Genomic DNA, 27,087 nt, shown 5'->3' with positions numbered 1-27,087 from the left:
CTTTATATGTCGATTTCCAGAATAAATGCATGATCAGCAAACCAGTTTATTGGTGTATGCTTTCTTAACCACTTTGTTGCCAAAAGGTCCTGAAAGGCATTGCATGGTCAACTGACAAACAGTCACTATCGGAGAGGGGGCAAACCAAAGAGTTGTCTTAAATAATGTATTCTCTCTTACGTTCTGCACCTCCCCAGCAGCTTATAAGAGCTGCAACCTTTGTTGCTGGTGAAATCTCCTTTTCCTCCAACCTTTCAGCATAAGCAGGTTCTCATTAAAACTGCACAGCAGTTCCAAGAGGGAAGATCACTGGTGCAAAAGATTTAACAGAGCCAGCCTCGCTCCATCTCTAAAAATAGTTTGTGAATTTTCAGAGGTAGTCACCGGGGATCACTATCCTGTTTTAAAACCTGAATTACATTGAAGTACATCAACTACAGTGTGAGGATAACCCAGTGCCTGTATCTTGCTGATATGCATAGGAATGATATTGAAGTCTAAGGCGTGTAATATAGTGCGCATGCGTCAATTATAATTGGCTGTGTTATCCATGCGTTTCTATACTAGGGACGCGCGCACGGCCGTGAGCGGTGGCGCGGCAGGCCAGGGAAAATACAATAAAATTGTATTTTCGCGCTGCTGCCACGCCGCGAACCAATCACAGCGCGGCCTAACACTGTGACATCAGAGTCACGGCCTTAACCGCACACGTCACTGCTTGCACCCTAACAACTAAATGCGCACACACGCGCAGCAGCAAGGACTATAAAACAAGCCTAAAGGAGCGGAGCACAAGCTGCAATTTAATGTGTGTCAGAAGTGGAACTAATTAAACACTGATCATTTTGCATTGTTTTTGTTAATGTAGATATTATTGTAGTCTAGCAATTACTATAGGCCTGCACTGCGCTGCATGCTGATACCACACTGTAATACAATATCACAATGCAGAAGTGTGTAGCCCTATTTGAGTCTAGTTGTCTAAAATATAATGCAGCCTATATGAAAGCGGGCTACACTCGCTGCATTTTGATTCTTCTGAATATTATGGAAGTCACACGATTAAAAGCATGGTGTGCTTTCTTAATACATGTACCACGGTGTTATTTATTGTATTCCGTGCATTCTAATACACATTTCATTCACAAAAAACTGTCAAGCAAATGTTATCTCCATCATGAACTGTGACAGAAGTTTGGAAAGGCCACGCCATGTGCTTCTTACTTACCCATAAATTGTAACTTAATTATTCCCCCCCCCCCCTTTAAATTATTTTGGGAGCTGCTACTTGGAGAACCGTTACATTGGGACATAGCATACCGCTGGTACACACACTTTTTTTTTTTGTGATGATTTTTGCGATTCTGGAATTAACGTAGTGCAGACAATATTTATTTATTATTTTTATGATTTGTCATATTGGACCAATTTGGACCTGATCCGTAACATGTAGTACCCAAAGGTGCCAAGGCTCGGCTGAGATTCTGTGTGTCGTAAGATGCCGTTACAGTAGTTTGGGAAAGTACTGGAGAGGGAAGCACAGGGATGTACTCCAAAAGAAATCCCTTGGTGGTGCACAACAACCTATTAGTGATGTTAATGGTAGAGAAAAAATTACAAACTTTATTTGGCACAAGGATAAAATTAAAATAACAACAAGGAGCAGGACAAAACCTACAGATAAAATAAGGTTGGTGTACAGGTCATAGTAGTTTAGTGCCAGGTATGTTGACTGCTGTTACACAGTATAAATGTATATAGATAAGTTTATCATTTCACATATGGACACTAGTATATAGTGATAGAGGGAACTATAATTCCAATTTAAGTTAGTGGTACTCTAATGAAGTGTACCTGGTCATGCAACAGTGTGAACAATAAACTGATGTGTACCACAGTGTCTCTGAACTCACAGAGAAAGAAGTACCTCCTAGTATGTGGAGATGTTGAATTGTATTCAAAAGTATGCAGAAAATAACTTGTTAATTGGTACTGTAACATTTGTGTCCCTGAATGTTGCCATCACTAGACAGCAAATTCGTAGTGGTATATAGGCATCCTGGCTGTTGGACACTTCCTATCATCCAGAAGCCTATTCTACAACACGCACAATAACTTTATTTGTGAGCTGTTAGATTTAGCATGACACCATAATTATTTCCTAGTCAACAAAAAAATGTCATACAAATTCAAGTGATGGCTATGGGCACCACATGTGCCCCCACATTCGGCAATATCTACCAAGGCTGGTCGGAGGAGGTCAGTGTACTGTATTCTCTGAGGCCATGCATCGATATACACAACACATCGATGTATGGATTAGATACATTGATATTATGTACTTTTGAATACAATTCATACAGCTGACACCTAAACATCTCCACAAACTAGGAGGTACCTCTTTCTCTGTGACTTTACAGAGACACTGTGCTACACATCAGTTTGTTTGTTCACGCTGCTGTGGAACCTAGGGAGCATGACCAGGTACACTCTATTTTAGAGTACTACGAGGGACCACTAACTTCAATTTGGAATTATAGTTCCCGCTATCACTATATACAAGTATCCATATGTGTATTGATATACAGTATAAATGTATATAGAAGTGTAACATCAGTCTAGATACCTTGAACTACTTACTAGGACCTGTACACCAACCTTATTTTATCTGTTTTGACCTGCACCTTATTGTTGTTTTATTTTATTCTTGTGCTAAATAACGTTTTTGTAGATTTTTCTCTATCATTATTACCATTATCATCACTAATAGGTTGTTGTGCACCACCAAGGGATTTCTTCTGGAGTACACCCTTGTGCTTCCCTCTCCAGTAGTCTGCCTACCTCCCAGGTAGCACACAACCTCTGTCACTACATTATACAAGTTTGAGCGAGGTCACACTCTTCATATGTATTAGTTTGGGAAAGTACTGTAGTTTGGAAGTGCCAAAAGTCTAATTCAAATATAATATTTTCAATACAATTAATAGCGGAAAATGTAATATGTTGGGTAAATGTAATGGTTCTCTGAGACGCTCCTTTTCATATTATCATTCGTTTGGCACTAGGGAGGGTTTGTGTGTGTGTGTGTGTGTGTGTGTGTGTGTGTGTGTGTGTGTGTGTGTGTGTGTGTGTGTGTGTGTACACTGCACACTTGTGATTCGCCCCTGTTAGCTTTCACATTAAAAAAATATATATATATTTTAACATTGTGACATAGCCAAATTAATTCAGCATCAAAAAGGCAAAGAAGACTTAAAACAATGAGTATTGTATTATAGCACCGTTAAATCCGAGGCATCTGGGAACAGTGTCAGGGAGCTCTTGCACCTGTCAATTATTGTGCATACATTCATTGCCTGCTTAGCCACATGTAGCACGGTAACTCTGTTATGTTAAATTATTTCTAACTCTTTATAAGATCATGTATATTTGATGATTCACAACTCCTAATTAAAATAGTAACTACTTTGATATATTTTTGTAATGATATTTTGTGTATTCTACATGGTTCTTCTGTGTGTTAATGAGCAGGTTTGGTAGTTTGGGAACTTGGCAAATGTGTAATAGTTGTATAGTGTCGGTGAAAGGCATCTTGAGTTAATGGAGCAATAAGTGAGCCACAGAATCAGGTTAGATATCGAAGTTTTAGTCAAAGATCTAATAACTTTTGCCTGTCACCATTTCTACAATATCCTAGACGTGGGAAATGAATATTATGCACTGTTTGATAGTGAATGATTTTAAACTCGTCCATCCTCCAAACTGCCTTCACTGTCCTCCATATTGTACACTTATTTTAGTTTGGTTTTTTTGTTTAACACGATTTGGTGTTTTAAAGAGGTTTAGAAACCATTGTGGTTTGAAATGTGTGCCACCAGTTGTAATTATTAGTGTTGACTCTCTAGATGATTTATTTATTTATTTGGGTGGGGGGGGGGGGGCTGAACTGTATGTAGTGGATTTTTTTTCAGAGCGTAGTATATACATATTGCTTGATAATTCAACATGTATTTTCGAGCTGGGATCTCAAACACCAACATTAAAAGTCTCGCAGTCTTAGGTGTTTAATAATTACTATGAGATATCATAGAGGATTTTCTGCTAGTAACCCATTATTTATTCTCTCTAGGCCCAGGTGGAAGAATTCCGTCAGCTGAAGGAGGCTTTGAGGAAAATGCCAAGTTTTAAGGACTCTGGGCCTGAAAAACAGCACTTTCTAACATCTAATAACCAGGTATAAAAATCCAGCACAACTTGGTCTTTACAAGAAGAGGCGCACTGCAAAGCAGTAGTAGGGATTCTAAGACACAGGACTCTATCGAAGCAAATTTGTTATTTTGTCGCAACTCGCACTAGAACATACCTGCGCCAGGCTGCGTCTATACATTCATCTTAGTTGCACTATGTTTGGGTACATTTTGTATCTTTCTGAGAAGAAATGAGGGATTTCTGGAGCAGAAGAGCTAGGGGGTGGGGTTACATCTGCATATTGGCACAGGTCTGTGTATTAAACAATGTGTGACTCGCATTACTTTTCTTTTCTGCCTTGGTTTTTTCAGTCACCTTAAAGGTGGCGCAATTATACATTTTTTTTGCACAGAATGGGCCAAAATGTAACACCATAGCATTACACTTCAAAAATATGTTGCGTTTTAGACAGGGAAAATAAAAGAAAAACGATTTTTTTTTACGCAACTGCATCAGTGCACATGTGGAGCTCTTGATACGTGGAGCCCAATGTATGCGCATGCCAGACCATCCCATGTGTTATCTAGACCAGGGCTGTGTAGCTTACAGTCTTTATGCCAGGGGCTTCCCTTAAGGGTATTTAATTCCTACCCCAGACAGTACTGAAGAGAAAAAAGTGCAGTCCCTCCTACGTTTCAGAAACTCACCACTGGCCAGTTGCAAATACAACCCTTTTTTCTCCTTCAGTACAATATGAAAATGTACTGACTTATAATATAATGTTTTAAGGGTTGTCGGGGACTCACAAATCTGATTGGAAACTCAATGGGGCACAGAACGTGTGCATGAAAAATGATGTGTAGAACTGCACCATGAGGTGCTGTATAAGAATTAAACAAAATGCTGCTGTTGTCTTGGTCACCATTCAAGCATTGAATTGGACAGATACTGTAAGCATTTACATCGGGGGGGGGGGGGCTTCTATTTTCAGCTTTAGTATACAACTAAATGACCATTTAACAAGGTAATGTGTACTTGCAAAGCAGTGCTTTGCTGGCTACTTCAGTGACCTGGTTGGAGGCATTCTACAAAAAATCCTGGGTAATGCATACAATATTTTGACCTGACAGTTTACTTAACCAGCTTTTTATTGCCTTTTTTCTTTGTCATCTCATAGCCACATCCCCACCAAATTTGAAGTGTTTGACATTTTTGTTACAGTGTGTGTGAACAGAGAAGGCCCTCTTCCAGTATCCCTAATATTTCGTTTTCACTTCCCTTTTAAATGGGCAAACCAAGCAGGTTTTTTTTATTTCTTTTCTTTGTTTTTTTTAATACAGGTTTGAAGCTGTGCGTCTCTGGAGCTGAACCCCATTCATTTCAGGTCCGGGGATCCCCTTCTTCCAGAGATACTTGCCTGAGATGGGGGTGCTGGTATCTCCTGCAGTTTAAAGCTCCCGCGTAGCATGAGCCAATAGGAAGCCGCACTAGATGACGTCATGGCTTCCTATTGGCCCGCAGAGTGCGGGAGCTTTGAAAAGAGGCTGTAATGTTAACCCTGGAGTGGCTACAGGCAGCCACTACAGAGGCAAGTACCTCCGGAAGCAGGGGGTCCCCGGAGCTGAGATTAACGGGGTTCAGCTCCAGAGACCCCCGTGGTTCAAATACCATTAAAAAAAATCCAAAATAAACGAGCAGGTGGAATTTCTACTTTCCTTTCTTTAAAAAAAATAAATTTATAAGTACCACTATAGTAATGGTCTAGAAACAAACATGGCCTCATTTTTACGGGTTATATTGACGTGATTTAAAACCAAACAAATGTACTTTAATTGCTGCCTTGACACCATTCTAACTGATTGCTAACTCCAATACATCTCTCCATTCTCAGATTTTTAAAGCCAGTGAAGCACAGGTGCCTCAGAGCTTATTGGGTAATGAAAGGTTTGCAGCAGATGCTCAGATCCCTAGGGATGACGCCTTGCACCTGAAGCTATCTTCACATGGCCAGGTACAGCCTGCAATACAGGACAGCACTTTGCTTCGAAATCAAAGTCCCGCTGAGCATATGAATCCCCCTAGGATATGGACTCAAAATGACAGTGTGAGCCATGTGGTCCGGTTCGCCAGGACAGTCAATAGCCTGCAGAGCCTGAAGGAGGTAATGCTTATACTTATAAAGTGGTCATTTAAATATCCCAGGAACTAAAGGGTCAACGGTGCTGAAAATAGTGCCTTGAATGGCAGTTAATGCCGGATTGGAGGCTCTAATCTGTACTGGCGCTTCATGCAGCTGCTCCTTCATTTGCAGGGCTGGGTTGATTTTATTCGGGCATTTGGTTTTTAACGAATTTGTCCTTCTAATACTGGGAGGAGGAGTCTGGAAGAATGTTTGACATTTTAAAACCTTGTCCAGGATGTGGGCACAACTTGTAGATGCTGGAAAGCCCTAGTGATAAAGCGGTTAAATATAACTTGTAAAATAGAACCCACCAGTGAATGAGAACAAAATAATCATTATTTCATTATATAGCACAATGTATGCAGTGATGTTCATAGAATTTTCCAGGCAAAATGCAATACTACTCCAAAGAGCTTCTGATCTAATTGTCTAAGGTCACAAGGATGGCTGAACTAGGTTCACCCACTTGTGCTCTTCCCACTAAGCTACTCCTTCAGTCCCTACAAAGGACTAAACCTCTCCCTGTTACTTTGTATTTTGTAGGATGAGAAGGAAGCCTTGATCCTGCAGGTCAAACCTCCGGAGGACAGAGTCCTGGAGAGTGGAGTTACTCATCAGAAGCTGCCCGCTTTGCTGGATAAAGCGAGGGCTACAGTGAATATCCTAACTGTCAATGAACAGGTGCCAATTCAGAGGTGCAGGATTTAAGCATTTTTTTTCTCCCTCATGCTGTATGTTATCCTCCATTGTTGGGTACAGTGCAATAACTCCGCAATCTACAAGCTGGTTTATCCCTTTTAGTGCTTGTTGGTTGTACTGCACATTGAATTGTAGAAGCTCCAAAAGCTGCCACTCTGTAGAGGTAATTGCCCCAGTTTACCTTGTTGTAGTTGTGTAAAGCTGACAAAACTACAAGATAATACTTTATTACATTCTTAGCTGCAGTACTGTAACTATCATAAACTAGGAACGCCATATTTTAAGCATCAATAGCACATTTTTATTCCAACTACATTACTCTATTGGCCTCATCTAGGGGATTATCACATGATCTCCAATGGTCTCTGCCTTTCGTGTTCCAATGATGTCACATAGTAGGTGGTACCTGCCATTAAAATCTCAACACAATGGTTTTGTGATATGTCCTGGTGTAGGCCGCATCTGCTTTGCTACGATATTTGGACACCTCCACATTTCAATGATATCACAAAATGGACAGGATCCCAGTACCTACCTAACAAGTCATGGGTTTGCTGCTTTCATGTTTCAGTATTCATTATTGGATATACAAGAGTGCTGATTATTTGTTTGATTTGGTTGCCAGTTTTAAAAAAAAATGATTGACAATCTTATTTGTGAGTAAGGAACACTGGTGTATAAAACCCCTTTGCAATTTATTGCCCCATCTGGCAACAAGAGGGTTAATGGGCTAAGGGTCTTCTGCCCCTTACTGTTTGTTTTGCAAGATTGATGTGTACGCTTGTCGGTGCAGTTTCATATTGTCTGATCTCAAAAATCCCAATTATTAGAATCTCCCGGAGTTAACAATGCTCGAGCAAGTTAGGTTCATCCCTTTTTATTTGAGGATCTCAAGGGCCATTGTTTCAATGAAATTGTACATGTATTACTCCCAGAGGGAGGACACGTTGTTTGCAGTTTTCTGCAGGCAAATTGAAAGTCCCAATGTTATTGCTTCAGATGGAGTTGTTCATTAAACTGTAATGGTGCCAATCGTGGCTCGAAAGCCTAATGGATTTTTTTTGGTTGACACAGCAGGGTAACTAAAAAGCCTCTCCTACGTCTTTTTAATTGAGGAGCTTAAGGCTGCAGATCAGTCATATTTAATTTTAATTAATCAGCCAGTTGAAGTCTCTTCGGGGCTTCTCCTCTGTCTGTTTGAGTAGAATCCTTGATATTGTCCTTTTTGTGTTTGAACGCACGCACGCACATGCGCGCCTGCTCTATAGAGGTCACAATAGTGAGTACAGAAGTTTCTCTAATTTATCATACAATTTGTAAACTGCATGAGTCTTCTGCGTAGTCTTGGGATCCAAGTGCTTCTGATGTACTGTGTATGTTTTCATGTATTTTTCATGGCTGCCTTCTGGCCTCTCAGAATTTTTAAAATGGTTCAAAGTAGATTAATATTTTTATATATTTACTGTTGACCCTTGAAGGTGCAGGTAGAAGTAGTGTGTGAATATACCGTCCTGTGGTGTTTAAAAAATAATTAATTTAAAAAAACACACGTGGACAAAAATAAAAAATATATAGCTAGGAACCAGACAGAATTTTTAGTTCTATAGATATAGGAGATAGTGACTCACAGACTCCTCCTCCTCCTACTGGCTAGCTCCAGTTTCATTGGCAGGAAGGAGAGAGTGAGGGGAGGACTTAGTCACTGAGTGCTATTGGTTCTACTGCATGTCCCCTTGTAGTGGTAAGCGGAGCAGTGCTAACTTACCTGTCAGACACTGCTGCGACCGGATACAGGTCAGTCCGCACAGGCACCAGGGCTGTAATTTGATCTAGGACATTTGGACTCGGCCATTTCACCAGGGCTATTTAACCGCTGCTGCTTCACTGCTGGGACATTTGGACGCTGCCGGTAAAGTGTCCTCTTACCCCTTACCCTAAAATCACTAACCTTAAGTACTTGCCCTAAAAACCTTAACCTGTTAACTCCTTTAACTCCTTGCCCTAACAACCCTAAGCTTAGCCCCTAATCCTAATGCTAGTCATCTATCTCTGGGTCGAAATGGCCAGTGGTGGCGAAACCTCCATGTTGAATAGTCTCATCCCGTGTAATTTTAGGGCATACATGCTTACATATACCATGCTTAAACTGTAGAGATTCTGTGCCCAATCAACAAAAATGTCAAACCTAGTGAACACTGGGGTGTTTTTTTTTTTTTTATATTATTGCTTTGTGCTTTAGCTTTCTGTTTTTAGAGGACTATTCAAGATGGTATTTTTTAAGAACTCTTAATATTTGCTGTCCGTATGAACAGTCTTGTAACTCTGACAACTGCATCCTAGATATTACTGCAACATTTTTCTCTAGTGAGATTTGAAACCACAGGTAGCCCCTAAGGCTGCGCTTATAGTGCCGGCGACGTCAGGCTACGGTCGCTGGAAAAATCAAATTGAGATGACTTCCAGCGATCGCGACCAAGGCGTCGCGTCGCGCTTACTATAAGCGCACGCGACGGTGGCAATGTATTTGTTTTTCGTCGCCAGCACTATAGGCGCAGCCTAAGACAGCAGTGTTCATTGTGTATGTCACTGTCTTCTGTTCTGCTCATCTGAAATGGGCTTTCATTCTGTTTAATACTACAAATAAGTTGTAAACGGATTGATAACGTGGGCGGAGAAGATGTTTTATATATATATATATATATATACACATATATACACATATATACACATATATACACATATATACACACATACTTTAAGCATGCAAACATATTGCTTATATATAAAAAGAGATGTTGGTCACATTTAGAGAGGAGCTCAAATGTCCAACAGCAAAATGATAACCATAGTATTGGCATAGGGCATAGGTGATGAATACACATATATACACACATACTTTAAGCATGCAAACATATTGCTTATATATAAAAAGAGATGTTGGTCACATTTAGAGAGGAGCTCAAATGTCCAACAGCAAAATGATAACCATAGTATTGGCATAGGGCATAGGTGATGAATGTCTGTAGCACTCAACCCAACGTAAAAACAATTATGCTTTCACGGAAATGACCCAGGTTCAGGGTGTGCTTGTGGTGTTTGTCACGCGATAGTCACTCGCACTATACAATGTCATACGCCCCCACTCTGCAGTTCCACGACCGGTGCTCCTACAGCAATATGACTGTGAGATTCCCCACATTGCCGTTGTATGTTTAATACTTAACTGTGGATTAATAAAGGCTGACATTTATTTTTCTCTTTGACTCCTTGAGTGCTCCCACACTTTTCCTGTTCTTGGAAGCAGAATGATAACCCCTTCTGTGCACCGCAATGATGTTGCACAACCTGTACAAAGAGGGTTCCAAGCAATGCTGTTTTAAAAGTGTGCACAGGACATTAATGGCCAAGACGTGGCTCTGTTAAGTGTACATTTGACCCATTATATGTAAGGATTGCATTGCACTGAGTAGTATCTCTTGGTAATGTTCTCTTCTTTCTGGTGCAGTTGGCAAGACATAGTTAACAAGGTGAACGCTAGAATGACCGAAGAAGAGGACAACAAACCTCTGAGTGTCAGTGATGCCATTGCCAAGCAGGAAGCCCATCATGCCAATCTACCTGCAGTTAATTGGGGCAAAGGGGCAGATCAAGAAAGCTACCAGAAGGCAGGAAATGAAGAAGAGCTGGAAATGGGTGAGACCTATTAACATGTAGCACAAGCATCACAACTACAGAACCACAATTGTATAAGAACAGCTTTAGTGCCCATCATTCTGTAGCTGAGTAAGCTCTTCTTTACTTGCATCCATAGAAGCCATATGGCTTCTCACCACCTGCTTTCGAATCAGAATTTTATTATCTTTTCTATAATTACATAGCCCAAAACGTCTTGTATAGACAGAAATCATATTTGTACCACTCTTTTATATCAAACACAATTGCATTGTCATTACAATTGTTTAAGCAGTAATCGCTACTCCCATAAAGTGCATGTGCGAGACAATAAAAATGCTTCCAAGTACTAGGTTGAATGCAAATGCTGTTACTGCATTCTATTTAATGAACTGACCCAAAAAACTTACTGAATAATATTCTTATAACCGAACATGAGCACAGCACATTGATGTGGGGAGGAAGGGGAGGGGATAGACAAATCCATTGTTTTATTTTATCTAGTACAAAATGATTAAGGTTGTTTACTTTTTGTATTTTTATCATACATGTGAACGAAATCATCAATCTAAAATGTAACTACCAAAAAAGTGTCTTTCTATTTTATTGTAATAGGCCCCAGCTCGACTCTTGCTTTCTGCTCAAGGTTGACTTATTTCTCCCCCTTTTTGTATCTAAAGTCCTCTTCTGCCTGAAACCTTCCTCACTCGCTGCCCCACACGTCTACAATGACTTTTCCCTCAATATCCGCTAAGCACCTTCTTTTTCCACCTTTTTAAGGACTATCTCAAACTCCCCTCTTTTTAAAGCTGCAAAACGTAGCATAGTAGTGCTACATGTTTTGCTGCTTTAAATGTATCTAAAATTACAGTGCAGTAAGCTTGTAGCCCTTCTACTCATAAATATTTTCTGATTTTGTCCCTGTCATGTACGGCGCACCTGTGAGCTTGTGACCTGTATCTGGGACAAGGGTTAATACACAGCTACCAAGCTAACCTACTTTTCATCTTCTACAAAGGTCCCTCAAATGAGTAATAGCTCTCCTCACACCTTCCCAATATAATATCAGTCATGGACAGCACACTTGTGACTTACGTGACTTAACTATGCAACCAAGGTTAATAGATTTGGCTACTCTAGCCAACTCGCCTTTCTCCTGCGGAAGGTGCTTCAAATGAGTTCATATTTACCCTTGCTCGATTGCAATCTATTTCCCCTGCCACCACCCGGGAAATATTAAATATGAAATCTGCAGAGTCTAAGGGCCCTGTTTATTACAGAAAAAAACTATATACTTCACACAAACATCTGTTATAGCAAAATGTGTCCGAAAATATACGTTACTCTATACAAAGCATGCAAACAGTTAATTTGTGAGCCCAAAGCATCACTTCGTTTTGTATGTATCTCTATCTCTCCCCCTCTCTCCCCCTCTGCCTGTATCTCTCTACCACTCTCTCTAACACTCTCTGTGATAAAGGCACCAAAAAACCTCCACCGTTAGCATATAGGCAATAAAGAATATCACATGTGAGCACATTCACATGTCTTAGGCCTCGGTCCCGCTGCGCTCGTTGGCGCGGGCGGCCACACGCGAGTTCCCCACCAGCAGGGGAATCCTCCCGAGCCGGTCCCGGTCCCCCCTGGCGGCACAGCGCACTACACGCTGTGGCGCGTCAGCCGCTATGGGACACAAGAAAATGGTGATCCCTAGCGTTGACGCGTCACGTGGTGTGGCTGTGAGCCAATGGGGAGGGGAGGCTTCGGGAGGAGGAGAGGCTTCGGGGAGCGGGGAGGAGTGTGGCGTGAAAGCAGCGTGCCTGTCTGTGTGTGTGTGTCTGAGTGCGTGCGTGCCTGTCTGTGTGTCTGTGTGTGTGTATGTGTCTGAGTGCGTGAGTGCCTGCCTCTGTCTGTGTGTGTGTGTGTGTATGAGTGCGTGAGTGCCTGCCTCTGTCTGTGTGTGCCTGTGTGTGGGTGTGTGTGTATATGAGTGCCTGTGTGTGTGTGTTGCTTACCATCAGCAGCTCCAGCCCGAGTCCGTGGAGGGAGGGGGGGGAGAGTAGCGGGTCCCTCCGCTCAAGCCACGCACCCGCTCCCTGTCAAACCTCCCACTCCCGCCCACCTCCCGCTCCGGCTCCCGCTCCCTACAGACCGCATATCGCGGTCTGTGTATGTCAGCGCACCGCCTGTCTGCAGTGCGGGCGCGCTGACTCTGGGAGCGGGGCCTTAGCCTTAGACAGGTCTGCAACCCTGCAACCCTGCCTTTCAACCATTATCACCTAGCATACAGTGCTCCCACTGCAGCAAGGGATTCTGGGAAATGACATGCAAATGAGCACACAATGTGTCACCTTTTGCGTGGAATATCAGTCCCAGAACTGGGACCGAAATGTTGGTTGTTTTGTGCCATGTCATGAAAATACACTTTACCTGATAAAGATTATGTGCTTTCTCCTGATTTTGTGGGACCTACACATATCGTTATCTTACAAAAAAAATTATGTGACCTACACCTACCTACATATTACTTCTAATGGAGTGCTGACTGACTTTATCCAATATGTATGTATGTATGTATGTGCTTGGGTTACAGAAAAAGATTATTACAAGAACATAGTTATAATAAATGCAGACTGTTTCTTAAATTCTTAAAATAAAAGATTAAACATATTCAGAAATCCCTATGCTACATGTCATAGGTTCTTCGCAGAGAGGTCGGTGGCGTAGGAAATATGAGAATTCACGTATCTGATCACAAAACACATCTCTATTGAATTTTAATTTTCTAATAAAACATGCAAATGCTCCACAAGTGGTATATTTATTTACATGTCTCAGACAGGTCTGCAAGCATGTCTATCCCCATTATCACTTGGCAAACCGTGCTTCCACTGCAGCCAGGGATTCTGGGCAGTGACATGCAAATGAGCAAAGTGTGTTCCTCTTTACTTCTCATACTTAACATGGATCCCTATGAGTTTATGCCTGCTGCATTATACAGCTTATCAGCACAGCCTGGGCTTAAGACATGCATACCAACTTTAATGCCCAGACCTTTTGTATTGAAACACACATAAAACCCACCCCTGTCGTAAATCAGCTCTCCTGACATTTTTACGACTTAATGAAAAAAAAAAAAACTGGTTCTGGGTGACTTGTTTTACATTTGACTTGTTTTTTATAAAAAGCCTCATAACTTTGTGGCCATAACACTTAGTCACACGTGAGTCATATCAATAAGTTCAAGGAAGCTTGTCGAATGTAACTAGACTAATTTTAATTGACTTGCTCCTAATTTTGAGCGACAGATGGATATCTGTCCCTTACCACCTCCTAAAGATGAAGGGTTTGGCCTTATTGCATCTGTCTTATTGCAACTGTTACGAATGTCTAAATATTATTCTTCAGAATATGTGTTGGGCCACGATAGCTTAATTTAATATAGCACTTAGACTAAGTGGTGATCTGTTTGTCACCTCTCTCTGTGATGCATAGGGGATATTTCATGAATGTAAGAAATTTTCTTTGAGGCTGACAGTCCAAGATCTGTCTATCGTCTTCAGCCAGCCACACTATACATATTGCCCTTTTTAGTGGGCCATCAGTGATTATCCCCCCAATTAAGCCCTCTTTTGTAGATCAGCACAGACACAGGAAGGGACATAACCTGTCAGAAAAACAATTCTTGTATTTTTAACACAATTTCTAACCATGGTTAACCCCTGAAGTACCCGATTTTATTAAAATATACTTGACATCCCCTGCCATTTTTACTACAGATCCCTTTTGAGAACTAGTTGAAGAGCCCTGAAATAGTCTGCAGTATTACAACGGATAGAAGAATGGGTAAACTAGGTGCCGGGAAATTCTATGTTTTAAAGCATAAAGTGGGTGTATCACATCATCGGTCAGTGGGAGGGAGTGTGTGTCATCTTGTATTTCGCTAATATTTATGTTCCACTTCTGGATGCAGGAGGTCCCCGGAGCTGAAATTAACAGTTCAGCTCCAGAGACCCCCTGCTTCAAACCTGTAATTCAAAACAAAACAAAAAAAGAAACAAATTGTGCAGCGTTACGTTTTTTTGCAACTTTTTAATAAAGCATTTTGTCTCCAAAGTGATCACCCTTGCATACGCACCCTCCTACTGTCACATAAAGTCCTCTTTATATACCACTTGGATTGTAAGCTCTTTGTGATGGGGACACCTTTTCCTTATTACTTTTGTATTTGAAGCACATAATGTATTACATCCCATGTTATTTTATCAAGTCTATTATTGCTGGGAAGTGCTATGTAGAGGGATGGTGTATACATGCATAACCGGGTTCTTTTGCCCACAATATTATGCACTTCAATAAACACTGCTGCTGAGTGGTTCATAACCTCCATGTGGTCTGGATGAGCAAGTTTCATTTTGAATTATTAAGACTATTTGGAAAACCCCAATACCCAGAACAAAGGGTTTTGTACATTTCAAGTGAGAATTGTTGATGTCAGACATTGACGGGGTCCATACCCAAGAAGCATTCGTCATTGTGATAGAAGTGAGACGTGTAACACAATGAAATATTTTTCATGTACTCTATTCCTACACTGAACACTGTTGTAGAAATGTTAAATAAATAAACTCCGCAAATACGGTTTTAATGGAATAACACATGTCCCATGCCCTAAGGCTGGAACTCTCTGACCCATCATCCTCACCTGTTGTCAAACTTATAAAACTTCTTGCTTTGCTGCTACCACAGTGAGCAGAACAAATGCAGGGGCGGAGGGGAGTGGGGGTTACCAGTGGGAACCCTATTTGCATCTCTTAATGAGAAATAACACTCCAGGGAAGGATATCTTCATTGCTAATCTCTCATTAAAACTTCAGCTTGTTCTGTGGTTTTCATATTTTGAAACCTTAAAGTGAAACTAGGCCATTTCCAGCAGGGTGCTTGCAGACGTTGAATGGCCATGTGACTGAGACACTCTCAGCTATTTATTTCCAATTTTTTTATTTTATAATCTAGAGATTGTCGGTCTTAAGCCTGCTGCCTATATTTACTCCACTTTGGACAAGATTTAGCTCAGACTCACAAGTGTAGTTTCACACAATTTATTTGCCTGGGCTGTTGTCGCTCTCCTTTGCCACTTTGGAATCTACATATGTGGAAGCGGGATAGACCTTGCCCTAATTGCCATTTTGGTCCTGCTTTCCAGGCGCTATTGGGTTCCACTTATGGGAGTGGTTTTCACTGAAAAGGTAGAGATACTTCCCCATTGGAAGGTTCTGCAACATAATTCTACTTTAATGCAAAAGACCTATAAAGAATGCCTTTGAAATACCCCAGGTTCATGTTGAGTGTACAGTATGAATGTATAGCTTGGCTGGCCATGTGACACGAACAATGCTGCACCAATTCATCAGACCCTACTAGGCCTCCTCCAAGACCTGCTGCTTTTTATTACATGATTAGACCGTTTCAATGCTGACCACCTAGAATGCTGCCGCTGCCCAAAGGAGAGGTTAGATTTCAGTTTTGGCTTTCTCTGGCGCACATTTATTGAACTTGAACTTTAAATTGTTAACAGCAGTTGCCGACCTGTGCTCCTGTTTAATGCTCTGCAGGTTGCTGACCAAGCAAAGGTAGTGTAACCTTTCCCTGATTATGACTTAAGTTTTTTGCGGCCCATGGTTGGCTCTGAAGGTTTTTGTCAGGCATGTGTCAGTGCATGGGTTGGGCTGATGGTGGCAGCACTGGCTATTGTGCGGTTCAGCATTCATTTATTGTCCATGTCTTTATGATGCTCGTAGAAGGATACTGTGAAGAGCTGAGATGAGTCAATGCAGAAGGAGATAGGGATAAAACAATATTAATGAAGTGGGCCTAAAGCATCTCTAAACATGCTTTGCTTTATTAAGGGCAAACGTGTACCCCTCTCTGACCCAATGAATGTTCTAACAAAACTTTGCAAAGCAGCCCTGGCAGTTAAGTTCTTGACATTCAATTTCGAGGCACGTTTATACAGATGGCTTCCCTGTTCAGTTACTAATTACTTAGTGCAGCAGTTTTCTTTTCATGAGATTGGCTTTAAATACCAAGAGTTCTGTGACCAGTAACAGCAATGTCTGCAGAACTGAAGGGAACTGCAGTCTCATGTAAAAATGCTCACACACTAGTTACTCTCGCTGAGTGCGCACTAAACCTTCATTTGTTATAGGTGACCTTTTGTGTGTATTGAGCTGTCTGTTTGAAGATCTTAAAATACAGTTTAACCTTTTTGCTGCCAGAGGGACCCTTTGGCAGGGATTTAGTTAATTGGGGAAATACAAAAGGCAGCCGAGTAGGTCTTGCAAGAGCTTGCACCTGTAATCTCCAATTCACACCTCTTGTATGTCTCCAAAAACCTTGACCCCCCCAGAACTGTGCTTTTTCTGGGCAGCACCTGGATCTACAGAAATAGAATGACACACGGGTGCATTCCATGATGCTATTATGAAAAGCACTTTTGTTAATACTTTTCAATCATTTTCATGCTCTGTACAGCGACTCCCCTTTTTGTTTAATGCTAGAACACGCCAGAGGTGTGTCTGCTTGTGTTTGGTAAATACTTGGGGACAGAGAACATTGCTACTATTTCTTCCATAGAAAAGATGTCTGCAGCCAAGTGATTTTAATGCACCTACTACCACCTCAAAGGAGAAATGGGAAAACTAAACGAGGTTATTGAATACTTTGAGGTTGAGTATGTTGATTTTCCCATGTTAAGCCTTCCAGGTGGATAATGTAATCCTCTATACCAGGGTAATGTAATAGTGCTGCTTGGTAGGAATGGCAAGACTGAAAGAAAAGGGGTCTGGTTCTTATCTTGTGCATATAAAGGGATGAGATCTAATCGCTGCTGAACAAGCAGTGACTGTTCTGATTCATAATATAGGGCCTGTCTTTGCTTTGTAACCCTATAAAAATATACTGTATATATTAATAGCAGTTGTGTGCTCCATGTATCTCTGATGGTTGCAGTGTTGCATCTGAGTGGTAAAAAGCATCCCCTGCTGTTTTGTGTATCTATTGTCTAATAACAGGTTTTATTTGTAGGTTTTTACCTTCAGGATTATCCCCTTTTTGCAGGTTTTCTCAAGCCACCAGCAGTGACTAAGTGAATTCATTTGTTGGGTGCTGGGTTGATATTCTTTATCTTGTTTTCCTGCGCACTGCTATAGACCGAGAGATGTGGGAGGCTACTCGTGTCTGTCTCCTGACATGCATGTTTTGAGAGAGGAAAAACAATTAATAATTGAATCTCCTTCTCGCAGATGCTGGGATGATTGACAGGGAAGAAAGCCTGCAGTCTGAGAAGCAGCATGTTGCGCAGGAACCATTGGTAAGCACGAGCCATCACCATGCAGCTCCCAGCCTCACCTCATCCCCCGGCAACTGTACACTGCTAATTCTCTAGCTCATCAAGATTCAACTGATCTGTGACCTATACCAAGATACAATGTGATTTAATCCATGTAGACTGTATCTGAGAATATCCCAGAGATTTAGATTTCTTATCTCTCTTCAATTTCATTTCTTTTTCCCTTTATACTTTTACCACTTTCTATTTTTATTCATGTGTGTGTGTATATATATATATTATACACGCACACACGTCTGAAACGTTGCCCATTTTACTCCTTTTTGTATTTTTTTATGGAATAAATTAATATCTAGATATATGTACTGTGTTCAGGGAAAAAAGGGGCCCCTCTAGTGTTTTTTTTTTTTATCATATCTTATATATATATTTCTCGCTCATGCCCCATGAAAATGTGCACAATTGTATGTCTGTTATGTAGATTAACACTATATAAGAAGCACAATGACCTGATGACTAATGAACATGAACCTACAACAGTGACATCAATTTAAACGAAAATTAAGAGGTGTTCTTTGTAGCTCATAAATGTTTTAAACTTGTAATCTAGTCTGAAACACTAAGATTACTATGAAGTTTGAATTCAAAGTATGGTTCAAAGGGTTTGTTCAAAATGTCCTCCTGCTGAAACACGCGCCCAAAGACAGGAACGCCCCTGTCTGATTGCATAACAGATAACATATTTATCCAGCTGCTCCCACTACTGAACCATACATTGTTTTACGAATTTGTTTTTTCAATTCTCATTTTATTTTTTATTTATAAAAGTGTTTTACCAGGAAGTAATACATTAAGAGAGACCTCTCGTTTTCAAGTATGTCCTGGGCACAGAGTTATAAAAAATACATGGTTACAATAAAAGAACAGGGTTATACAGTCACTTCACAGACATTTCATGGACAGATAAAGCGACCATCTTTTATCAGGAAACATTTAATGTAAGCGTTTTGGGCCATAATTCTTTCTGTCTCAAGCACTTTTTAACGTGCTTATCTTCCTCACTGTAAAGCATTTTGTAACTATGCGTTTGATGAGGTCATCATTCATCACAAATTCCAAATAATGTTTATTAGATTATCAAATTATTCTTACATATAGTAATCTACTGACAGACCAATAATTGCTCGCATTTTCATGAAAATATGGGATCTTCCTGCAAATTATGACGAATAATAAAAGGGGTCCCGTTTTTATACACACACACACACACACACACACACACACACACACACACACACACACACACACACACACTTTCTCTTCTTTGCCTTGCCTCACAAAGCTCTTTCCACCTTAAACAATGTTCTTCTACTTGTGACCTGCTCTGTGTCACGTGTAGGGATGACGCACTTAGTGCAGCAAGACCGTGTCTTCTTTTGTCTCTCGGTTACACGTTTGCTCTCCATCAGCAAATCTGCACAAAGACGTCTGTAGCTGCTCATACTTGGCCCTGAAGGTTAAGGGAGGGTCTCTTATCCTTAGATTCCAGATGACGCTGCTGATCCAGCCAAGGACCCCAATAATCAGGGGGAAGATGAGTTTGAAGAGGCTGAGATAAATAGGCCGGATTTTGAGGAAAAAGCGCAAGGAGTGAAGGAGCCTATTCCACAGAAGGCAGAGAAAAAAGCTGAGGTACATGTCTTTATCCACATGCTGTCTGCAATGTTTAACCCTTTCACTGTTTGAACAGCATCACCCGTAACAAATGTTGTTAATTTGGAAAGTGCAAGACGTTGACATTACGTTTTACATCCGACCGACAGCGAATTTAAGAGAATAATTACTTGTGCACGTCAGAAATACACAGGCACAAAGAATATCTGAGTCACATTGTTTCAACCTTCTATTTCCAGTTAGAAGTTATGGGGCATTTCTATAGCACTGGGATCTTCCACTTTAGGGTACAAAGGCTTCAAGAAAAAAAAAAGGCGTCTACGGCTTACACAAAATAAGACCACAGAGGTTAAGTTAATACCTTCCGTTAAGAGATGTCTCATTTTGGTATTCAAGTGATTTGCCTCATTTTTTTTTCTCTTTAATTTGATGGAGGGGAGAGGGTATACATTTTTTTTTTTTATGGATGCGCAATGTGCCTGTTATTGATTTAGCATGAATATGACATTTCCCCTGTGCTTCCTAGTATACATACTCAGTGTGGCCAATTATTGAAGTGAAACTTCTATGCTGGCACCTACCAAATTAACATTTTCCTGAGAATAAGTTGCCTTTGCGGAGATGGAAGGGCAGTCCCGGAAGTGACATCACTGCTGGCAGAAGAGGCCATAGCGAGTGTTGGCAGCTCACACTCCTCACGGTAACTCTGTGACCAACCAGACTCTGGCCTCATCCCCCGCAGGGACTTCATCACCGGCAGAACAAGGGCATGCTAAATAGAATAAATGCAGCGATTTTACTGTAACACCTTTTAAAAAAAAAAAACCTACCTAAACTTAACATTTCCATGGTTAGGAAATATTTTGGAGGGTTTTCACTATGATTTGTAAATGATCTCCTCACTAAAAGACAATCCATAGTCATCACAATGGCTAGCTTGGCTTTGTAACTTGTTTGACTTGTGATGGCACCTCACTAACTATACAAACAGATGAACATAAACAGCTGACATACTTGAATCGAGTATTCCCAGCAAGAAGCGATTCACTTTCATTGTTTCGAAGATAAAAATAAATAATGCAGATGCTTTAACGGTGGCTTGAATCTTTTTAATGAAGCCAATTGCTGTACACTGATACAGTTTTATTTTGTAAAGTTGAACTGCCCCTTTAATCCATGTTTAACATGGTTTACTAACTATACCCGTTTTTCATGTTACAGGGGGCAGATGCAGCAGACAAATCCAGAGAAGAGCCAGAAGACCACTATCAGGATGACCAGGAGCAAGACATTGTATGAGTCCCTGATTACATAGTTACATAGAAAATGAGGTTGAAAAAAGACATACAGTTGTGTGATAAAGAAAGTACAGGACACCCTCTTTGAATTCTATGGTTTTACATATCAGGACATAATAACAATCATCTGTTCCTTAGCAGATCTTAAAATTAGGTAAATACAACCTCAGATGAACAACACATGACATATTACACTGTGTCATGATTTATTTAACAAAAATAAAGCCAAAATGGAGAAGCTATGTGTGAAAAACCAAGTACACCCTTACTGCTTCCATAGGAATTAAGTAGCAGACAGGGGCTGCTAATCAAATGCCCTTGATTAATTGATCATCAGCAAGTGTGCCCACCTCTATAAAAGCCGAAGTTTTAGCAGTTTGCTGGTCTGGAGCATTCAGGTGTGTGTTAACACAATGCCAAGGAGGAAAGACATCAGCAATGATCTTAGAGAAGCAATTGTTGCTGCCCATCAACCTGGGAAGGTTTATAAGGCAATTTCCAAACAATTTAAAGTCCATCATTCTACAGTGAGAAAGATTATTCAAAAGTGGAAAACATTCAAGACAGTTGCCAATCTTCCCAGGAGTGGACTTCCCAGCAAATTCACCCCAAGGTCAGACCGTGCAATACTCAGAGAAATTGCAAACAATTCAAGAGTTACATCTCAGACTCTACAGGCCTCAGTTAGCATGTTAAATGTTAAAGTTTATGACTACAATTAGAAAAAGACTGTACAAGTATGGTTTGTTTGGAAGGATTTCCAGGAGAAAGCCTCTAATCTAAAAAGAACATGGCAACACGGCTTAGGTTTGCAAAGTTGCATATGAACAAACCACAAGACTTCTGGAACAATGTCCTTTGGACAGACGAGACCAAAGTGGAGATATTTGGCCATAATGCACAGCGCCACGTTTGGCGAAAACCAAACAGCATATCAGCACAAACACCTCATACCAACTGTCAAGCACGGTGGTGGAGGGGTGATGATTTGGGCTTGTTTTGTAGCCACAGGACCTGGGAACCTTTCAGTCATTGAGTCGACCATGAACTCCTCTTTATACCAAAGTATTCTACAGTCAAATGTGAGGCCATCTGTCCGACAGCTAAAGCTTGGCCGAAAATTGGGTCACGCAACAGGACAATGATCCCAAGCACACCAGCAAATCTACAACAGAATGGCTGAAAACGAAAATAATCAAGGTGTTGCAATGGCGCAGTCAAAGTCCAGACCTCAACCCGATTGAAATGCTGTGGCTGGACCTTAAGAGCGCTGTGCATAAACAAATGCCCACAAACCTCAATGAACTGAAGCAACGTTGTAAAGAAGAGTGGGCCAAAATTCCTCCACAACGATGTGAGAGTGATAAAGTCATACAGAAAACGATTACTTCAAGTTATTGCTGCTAAAGGTGGTTCTACAAGCTATTGAATAATAAGGTATACTTAGTTTTTCACACATGGCTTCTCCATTTTGGCTTTATTTTTGTTAAATAAATCATGACACGGTGTAATATGTCATGGGTTGTTGTTCATCTGAGGTTGTATTTACCTCATTTTAAAACCTGCTAAGGAACAGATTATTGTTATGTCCTGATATGTAAAACCATAGAATTCAAAGAGGGTGTACTTTCTTTTTCACACCACTGTATGTCAATCAAGTCCAACCTATGATGAATTTAAACAGATACTTATCCTATATTTGGATTTATGTCAGAGATTTATTCTAGTATATAGTAAAAACACTTCACATCCACATGTGCCAATTGGGTTCCTCAAGCCTGCTCCATTCCTCTAATCATCATTCAGCATTTAAATATTTTAAGCTTCTGGGTCGGAGCTACAAATGATCCTGACAGGTGGCCCTTTTTCAACAGCGATTTCCCTAAAACTTCAACCTGATGCATTGTATAGTCTTTGTGTATCCCACAATATAAGGATAACTGCTGTCTTTGGGCAGCTCCAGCTCTGTACTACCTTCAGTTACTCTGCTCGAGGAGTGTTGCTAGATCTGCATTATGGGGGTAGACCTCTTGCAAACCAATCACACTCAGGTTACCTAGCATTACCTGATTGTGTCTGGTTTCCTGTCATATTTTAGACATTTGGTCCTTTATGGATATTGTGTGTGACTTCTAAGCAAGATGAAGCCTCGGTTTGCACATCATTATGCTTTTCAGCTCATCCAGAAGGATTGTGTTCCGAATTAGATCTATTTGAGCTCTACTTGGAATGGTCCTCATCTGATTGCTGCAAATTCCTGCATTTCACAGTTCTATAGCAAATACAAATCTCACTTGTGAGCAGTCACATGTCTCAGACAGATCTGCAACCCTGCTCTCCCCCATTATTCAGTACATTATTCATATACAGTTCTAAAGAAACAGAATGTACATACTAAAACGTGATTTATTAAGAATCCAGGGACAACATCTGTGCTGAATCTTAACTCTGAACCTGATGAGATAATATATTCCGGAGCCTTTGCTGTTGGAAACCAATTTATGTTTTGGGAAAATTGGTTATTTTTATTTTTTAGCAATGAAATACGTTGAAAAAATAGTTTTGATATGTCGGTTCTACAAAGTTATTTTTTGTGCAAGCTGTCTAGAGAAATGTCAGAAATGTCGTCCTGTAGAGGATGCAGTTATAATTGACCAAAACCATATGTTATTTTGGAAAAGGTCGTTTATTAAAAATGGTAGTATTGTTAAGGACATTTATTCCCAGGAAAGGGGATGATAGCCATTTCTTAGGACATTCCCCCCCCCCCTCCCCATCACGCCTCTCCTTTGCATGTTCATATAGCATTTAAAGCAGCAAAATATTATGTTTTGTTTTTGATTGTTTTTTTTCTTCTTAAATCGGTTCTGTAGTATTAGATAATACTTACTGAATTGTATTTAACTTTTTTTTTTATTCCACTCCATGTCATTTTTAATGAGTTTTAAAGCATTCTTAAAGCAGGTTTTAGCCACTTCTCAAGCAGTGCAAGATCTTTGCAACACTTTCCCGTTTGATATTTTGTTGCCAATATTCCCAGCAGTTGCAGTTGCAAACTGTAACAATAGATAGTTACCTTAGCAGCTACAACGTATTATTATATTACTAAGTTACACTAACTGAAGGATTGTTTTGAAATTGAAAGGCAGCCATTTAGTGAACCAGGGGAAAGCACATTTTACCAATAGATCACAGAAGAACCAATCAATCGGCAGTTTAGGTCATTTGTTTTCAATAAAAGTAATCAAATACTGCATATATTAAAACATTTTTTAATTTATTTTTTAAACTGCTTGGATTGCTTCTTTTAAAGGGATTTGAATATAAATTCTAGAGCAGGGATACCATGCGCAGAGCCAGAAAGCTGCAGGCGAGCCAAGAGATACCTTCACGCATCCAAGCTCAGGAAGAGTATGGCTCTGCACTGATGTGTCATATAGTGAAGAGAACAGCTGTGCATTATTATATCTCTGGAAGGGTAGAAGAGAACAATCACTCTGTGCATGATGTTCCCTTCCTTAAGATTTAACCACTTCCCTTCAGGAAGACCAGAAACACAAACAAACGTCTTTGCTTTTGCATCAACATACAATATCAAAAACCTATATTAAGTCTCCAAAATATTTAGCTTTCGTAAATCTTCTTTAGAGAAGAGAAAAGCTGCAGTGTGTGTGTGTGTGTGTGTGTGTGTGTGTGTGTGTGTGTGTGTGTGTGTGTGTGTGTGTGTGTGTGTGTGTGTGTGTGTGTATTAATATACAGTGTGTATAATGTATTTGGAAGCAATGTGTACACATTCCTATGCAACATCGGAGTGGTTTAACTGCCTAGAGCACTTGTTGATGTCTTTATTTTGAAGAGGTGTCTCAGTGTAAATGAGAGGAGGGAGAGGAAGATAGATGGACAGAACCTTTTCACTGCAATCTCTGGTTTACATGCCCAGCTTGAAAACAATAAAGAACCCAGTGTTTAAAAAAAAAAAAAAAAAAAGGAATTAGGGAGTCTGGCTGTAAATGGGTTAAACTGCACAGTCTAGCACAGGGGTGCTCAACCTCCCTGCTCCCCCACCCCAATAGGTCAGGTTTTCTGGATATGCCTGCTTCAGCAGAGGTGGCTCAATCAGAGGATTGAGGACTGGAGTAGAACACCCCAGGTCTAGCAGGCTTATTCCTGAGTGTTGGACATTTGCACAGGGAATTTTCATAAAGTAATTTTGAATTGAGCATGTGAATGTGCTCACAAGTGATATTCTTTATTGACAATATGATAACGGTGGACATATCTATATATTTAATCAAAAACTAATAGACGATACCGTTCTGTGGCTAACTAACAAAATGACAAAAATAGTGAAAGAATCCCTATATTGTGGCACTTAGAGAAGAAACACCCTGATTAAAACTTAATATTTATTGTATCATTTTAAAATAAAACTGTTTGGAGAACTCATAAATGCAGGACAAAAAGCTAAATAAAATAAATTAAAAAGCGGAAAGGTATGGTGAGGGTAATAATATAGCAATACTCTGTATATGCCTTCTAATTAAACTTTATTTAACCCTTCACTTGTGTATGGGTAGTCTATGTCATAAGTGAATAGATGTAATTCAGATAATATTGTATCTCAAATCCCGTATACCCAATCAAATCTAAGATGTAGATTGGATGGGGTATATTACATGTTATCTCAATAAACTGTGTCTGATGGAGAAATGTTGGAATAAGGTGAAGTCTGGCTAAACAAAATTGGTTGCTAATGTGAAGCAGCCTTGTATATAGCTCTAGCACTCTCAATGTATCCAACCACTAACAGCACAAGTTTAGACACACACAGTAATACAGGAGACTGACCCTAAAGTCTGAGTGCTCTTGCTGCCCACAGACGCAGTCTACGAAGCACTCAGACGGTACACAAGCCCACACCTCTCCGATGAGCCGAGGGTACGTCTGACGTCACCATCACGTGACGTCGGCTCATCGGAGAGGTGTGGGCTTGTGTACCGTCTGAGTGCTTCGTAGACTGCGTCCGTGGGCAGCAAGAGCACTCAGACTTTAGGGTCAGTCTCCTGTATTACTATGTGTGTCTAAACTTGTGCTGTTAGTGGTTGGGTACATTGAGAGTGCTAGAGCTATATACAAGGCTGCTTCACATTAGCAACCAATTTTGTTTAGCCAGACTTCACCTTATTCCAACATTTCTCCATCAGACACAGTTTATTGAGATAACATGTAATATACCCCATCCAATCTACATCTTAGATTTGATTGGGTATAAGGGATTTGAGATACAATATTATCTGAATTACATCTATTCACTTATGACATAGACTACCCATACACAAGTGAAGGGTTAAATAAAGTTTAATTAGAAGGCATATACAGAGTATTGCTATATTATTACCCTCACCATACCTTTCCGCTTTTTAATTTATTTTATTCAGCTTTTTGTCCTGCATTTATGAGTTCTCCAAACAGTTTTATTTTAAAATTATACAATAAATATTACGTTTTAATCAGGGTGTTTCTTCTCTAAGTGCCACAATATAGGGATTCTTTCTTTCACTATTTTTGTCAATACCCCATTCCCTGTGAGCACCACCCCAACCCTACTGTTTGGTTTCCTTCTCCCTCTTCATGTGCTTGAGCAGGGTAACATCTGCAGTATCTACTATATGCAGATTTTTCTCCCTATATATAACTAACGAAATGCTTTTATTTGTGTGAGCTTTTGAGATACACTGATCTCTTCTTCCTGCGGTGTTACAATGGATAAAGCAAAGGTTTTTTGGGGTTTTTATTTTTAAACTTAAAAACTGCATCCTGGAATGTATGTGACTGAAGCCTATCCCTCCCCCCTTTGTGTGTGTGTGTGTGTGTGTGTGTGTGTGTGTGTGTGTGTGTGTGTGTGTGTGTGTGTGTGTGTGTGTGTGTGTGTGTGTGTGTATTGTAACATCGCCGGAAGAAGAGATCAGTGTATCTCGAAAGCCCGCACAAATAAAAGCATTTCATTAGCCACAGAACAGTAT

The 27,087-nt window shown here is 40.4% G+C and overlaps 1 protein-coding gene across 3 annotated transcripts in view; it reads left to right on the top strand.

The window, feature by feature from the left end:
- SSU72 (SSU72 homolog, RNA polymerase II CTD phosphatase) overlaps window positions 1–27,087 on the top strand; it is a 195,741-nt gene that overhangs the window by 40,434 nt on the left and 128,220 nt on the right. For 2 of the 3 annotated variants that reach the window (XM_075604802.1, XM_075604804.1), the window contains 7 exons: window positions 4,130–4,234; window positions 6,080–6,349; window positions 6,914–7,065; window positions 10,575–10,762; window positions 18,046–18,113; window positions 19,635–19,784; window positions 20,988–21,059. In XM_075604802.1, coding sequence (XP_075460917.1) covers window positions 4,130–4,234; window positions 6,080–6,349; window positions 6,914–7,065; window positions 10,575–10,762; window positions 18,046–18,113; window positions 19,635–19,784; window positions 20,988–21,059 — 1,005 coding nt within the window. The remainder of the gene's footprint in view (window positions 1–4,129; window positions 4,235–6,079; window positions 6,350–6,913; window positions 7,066–10,574; window positions 10,763–18,045; window positions 18,114–19,634; window positions 19,785–20,987; window positions 21,060–27,087) is intronic. The other variant, XM_075604803.1, reaches the window with a different exon arrangement.

Source organism: Ascaphus truei, chromosome 6, assembly GCF_040206685.1.
Source record: "Ascaphus truei isolate aAscTru1 chromosome 6, aAscTru1.hap1, whole genome shotgun sequence".
Classification (NCBI taxonomy): Eukaryota; Metazoa; Chordata; class Amphibia; order Anura; family Ascaphidae; genus Ascaphus; species Ascaphus truei.
Note: the sequence above shows the minus strand (reverse complement) of the source record. Positions and strands in the feature narration are given on the sequence as shown.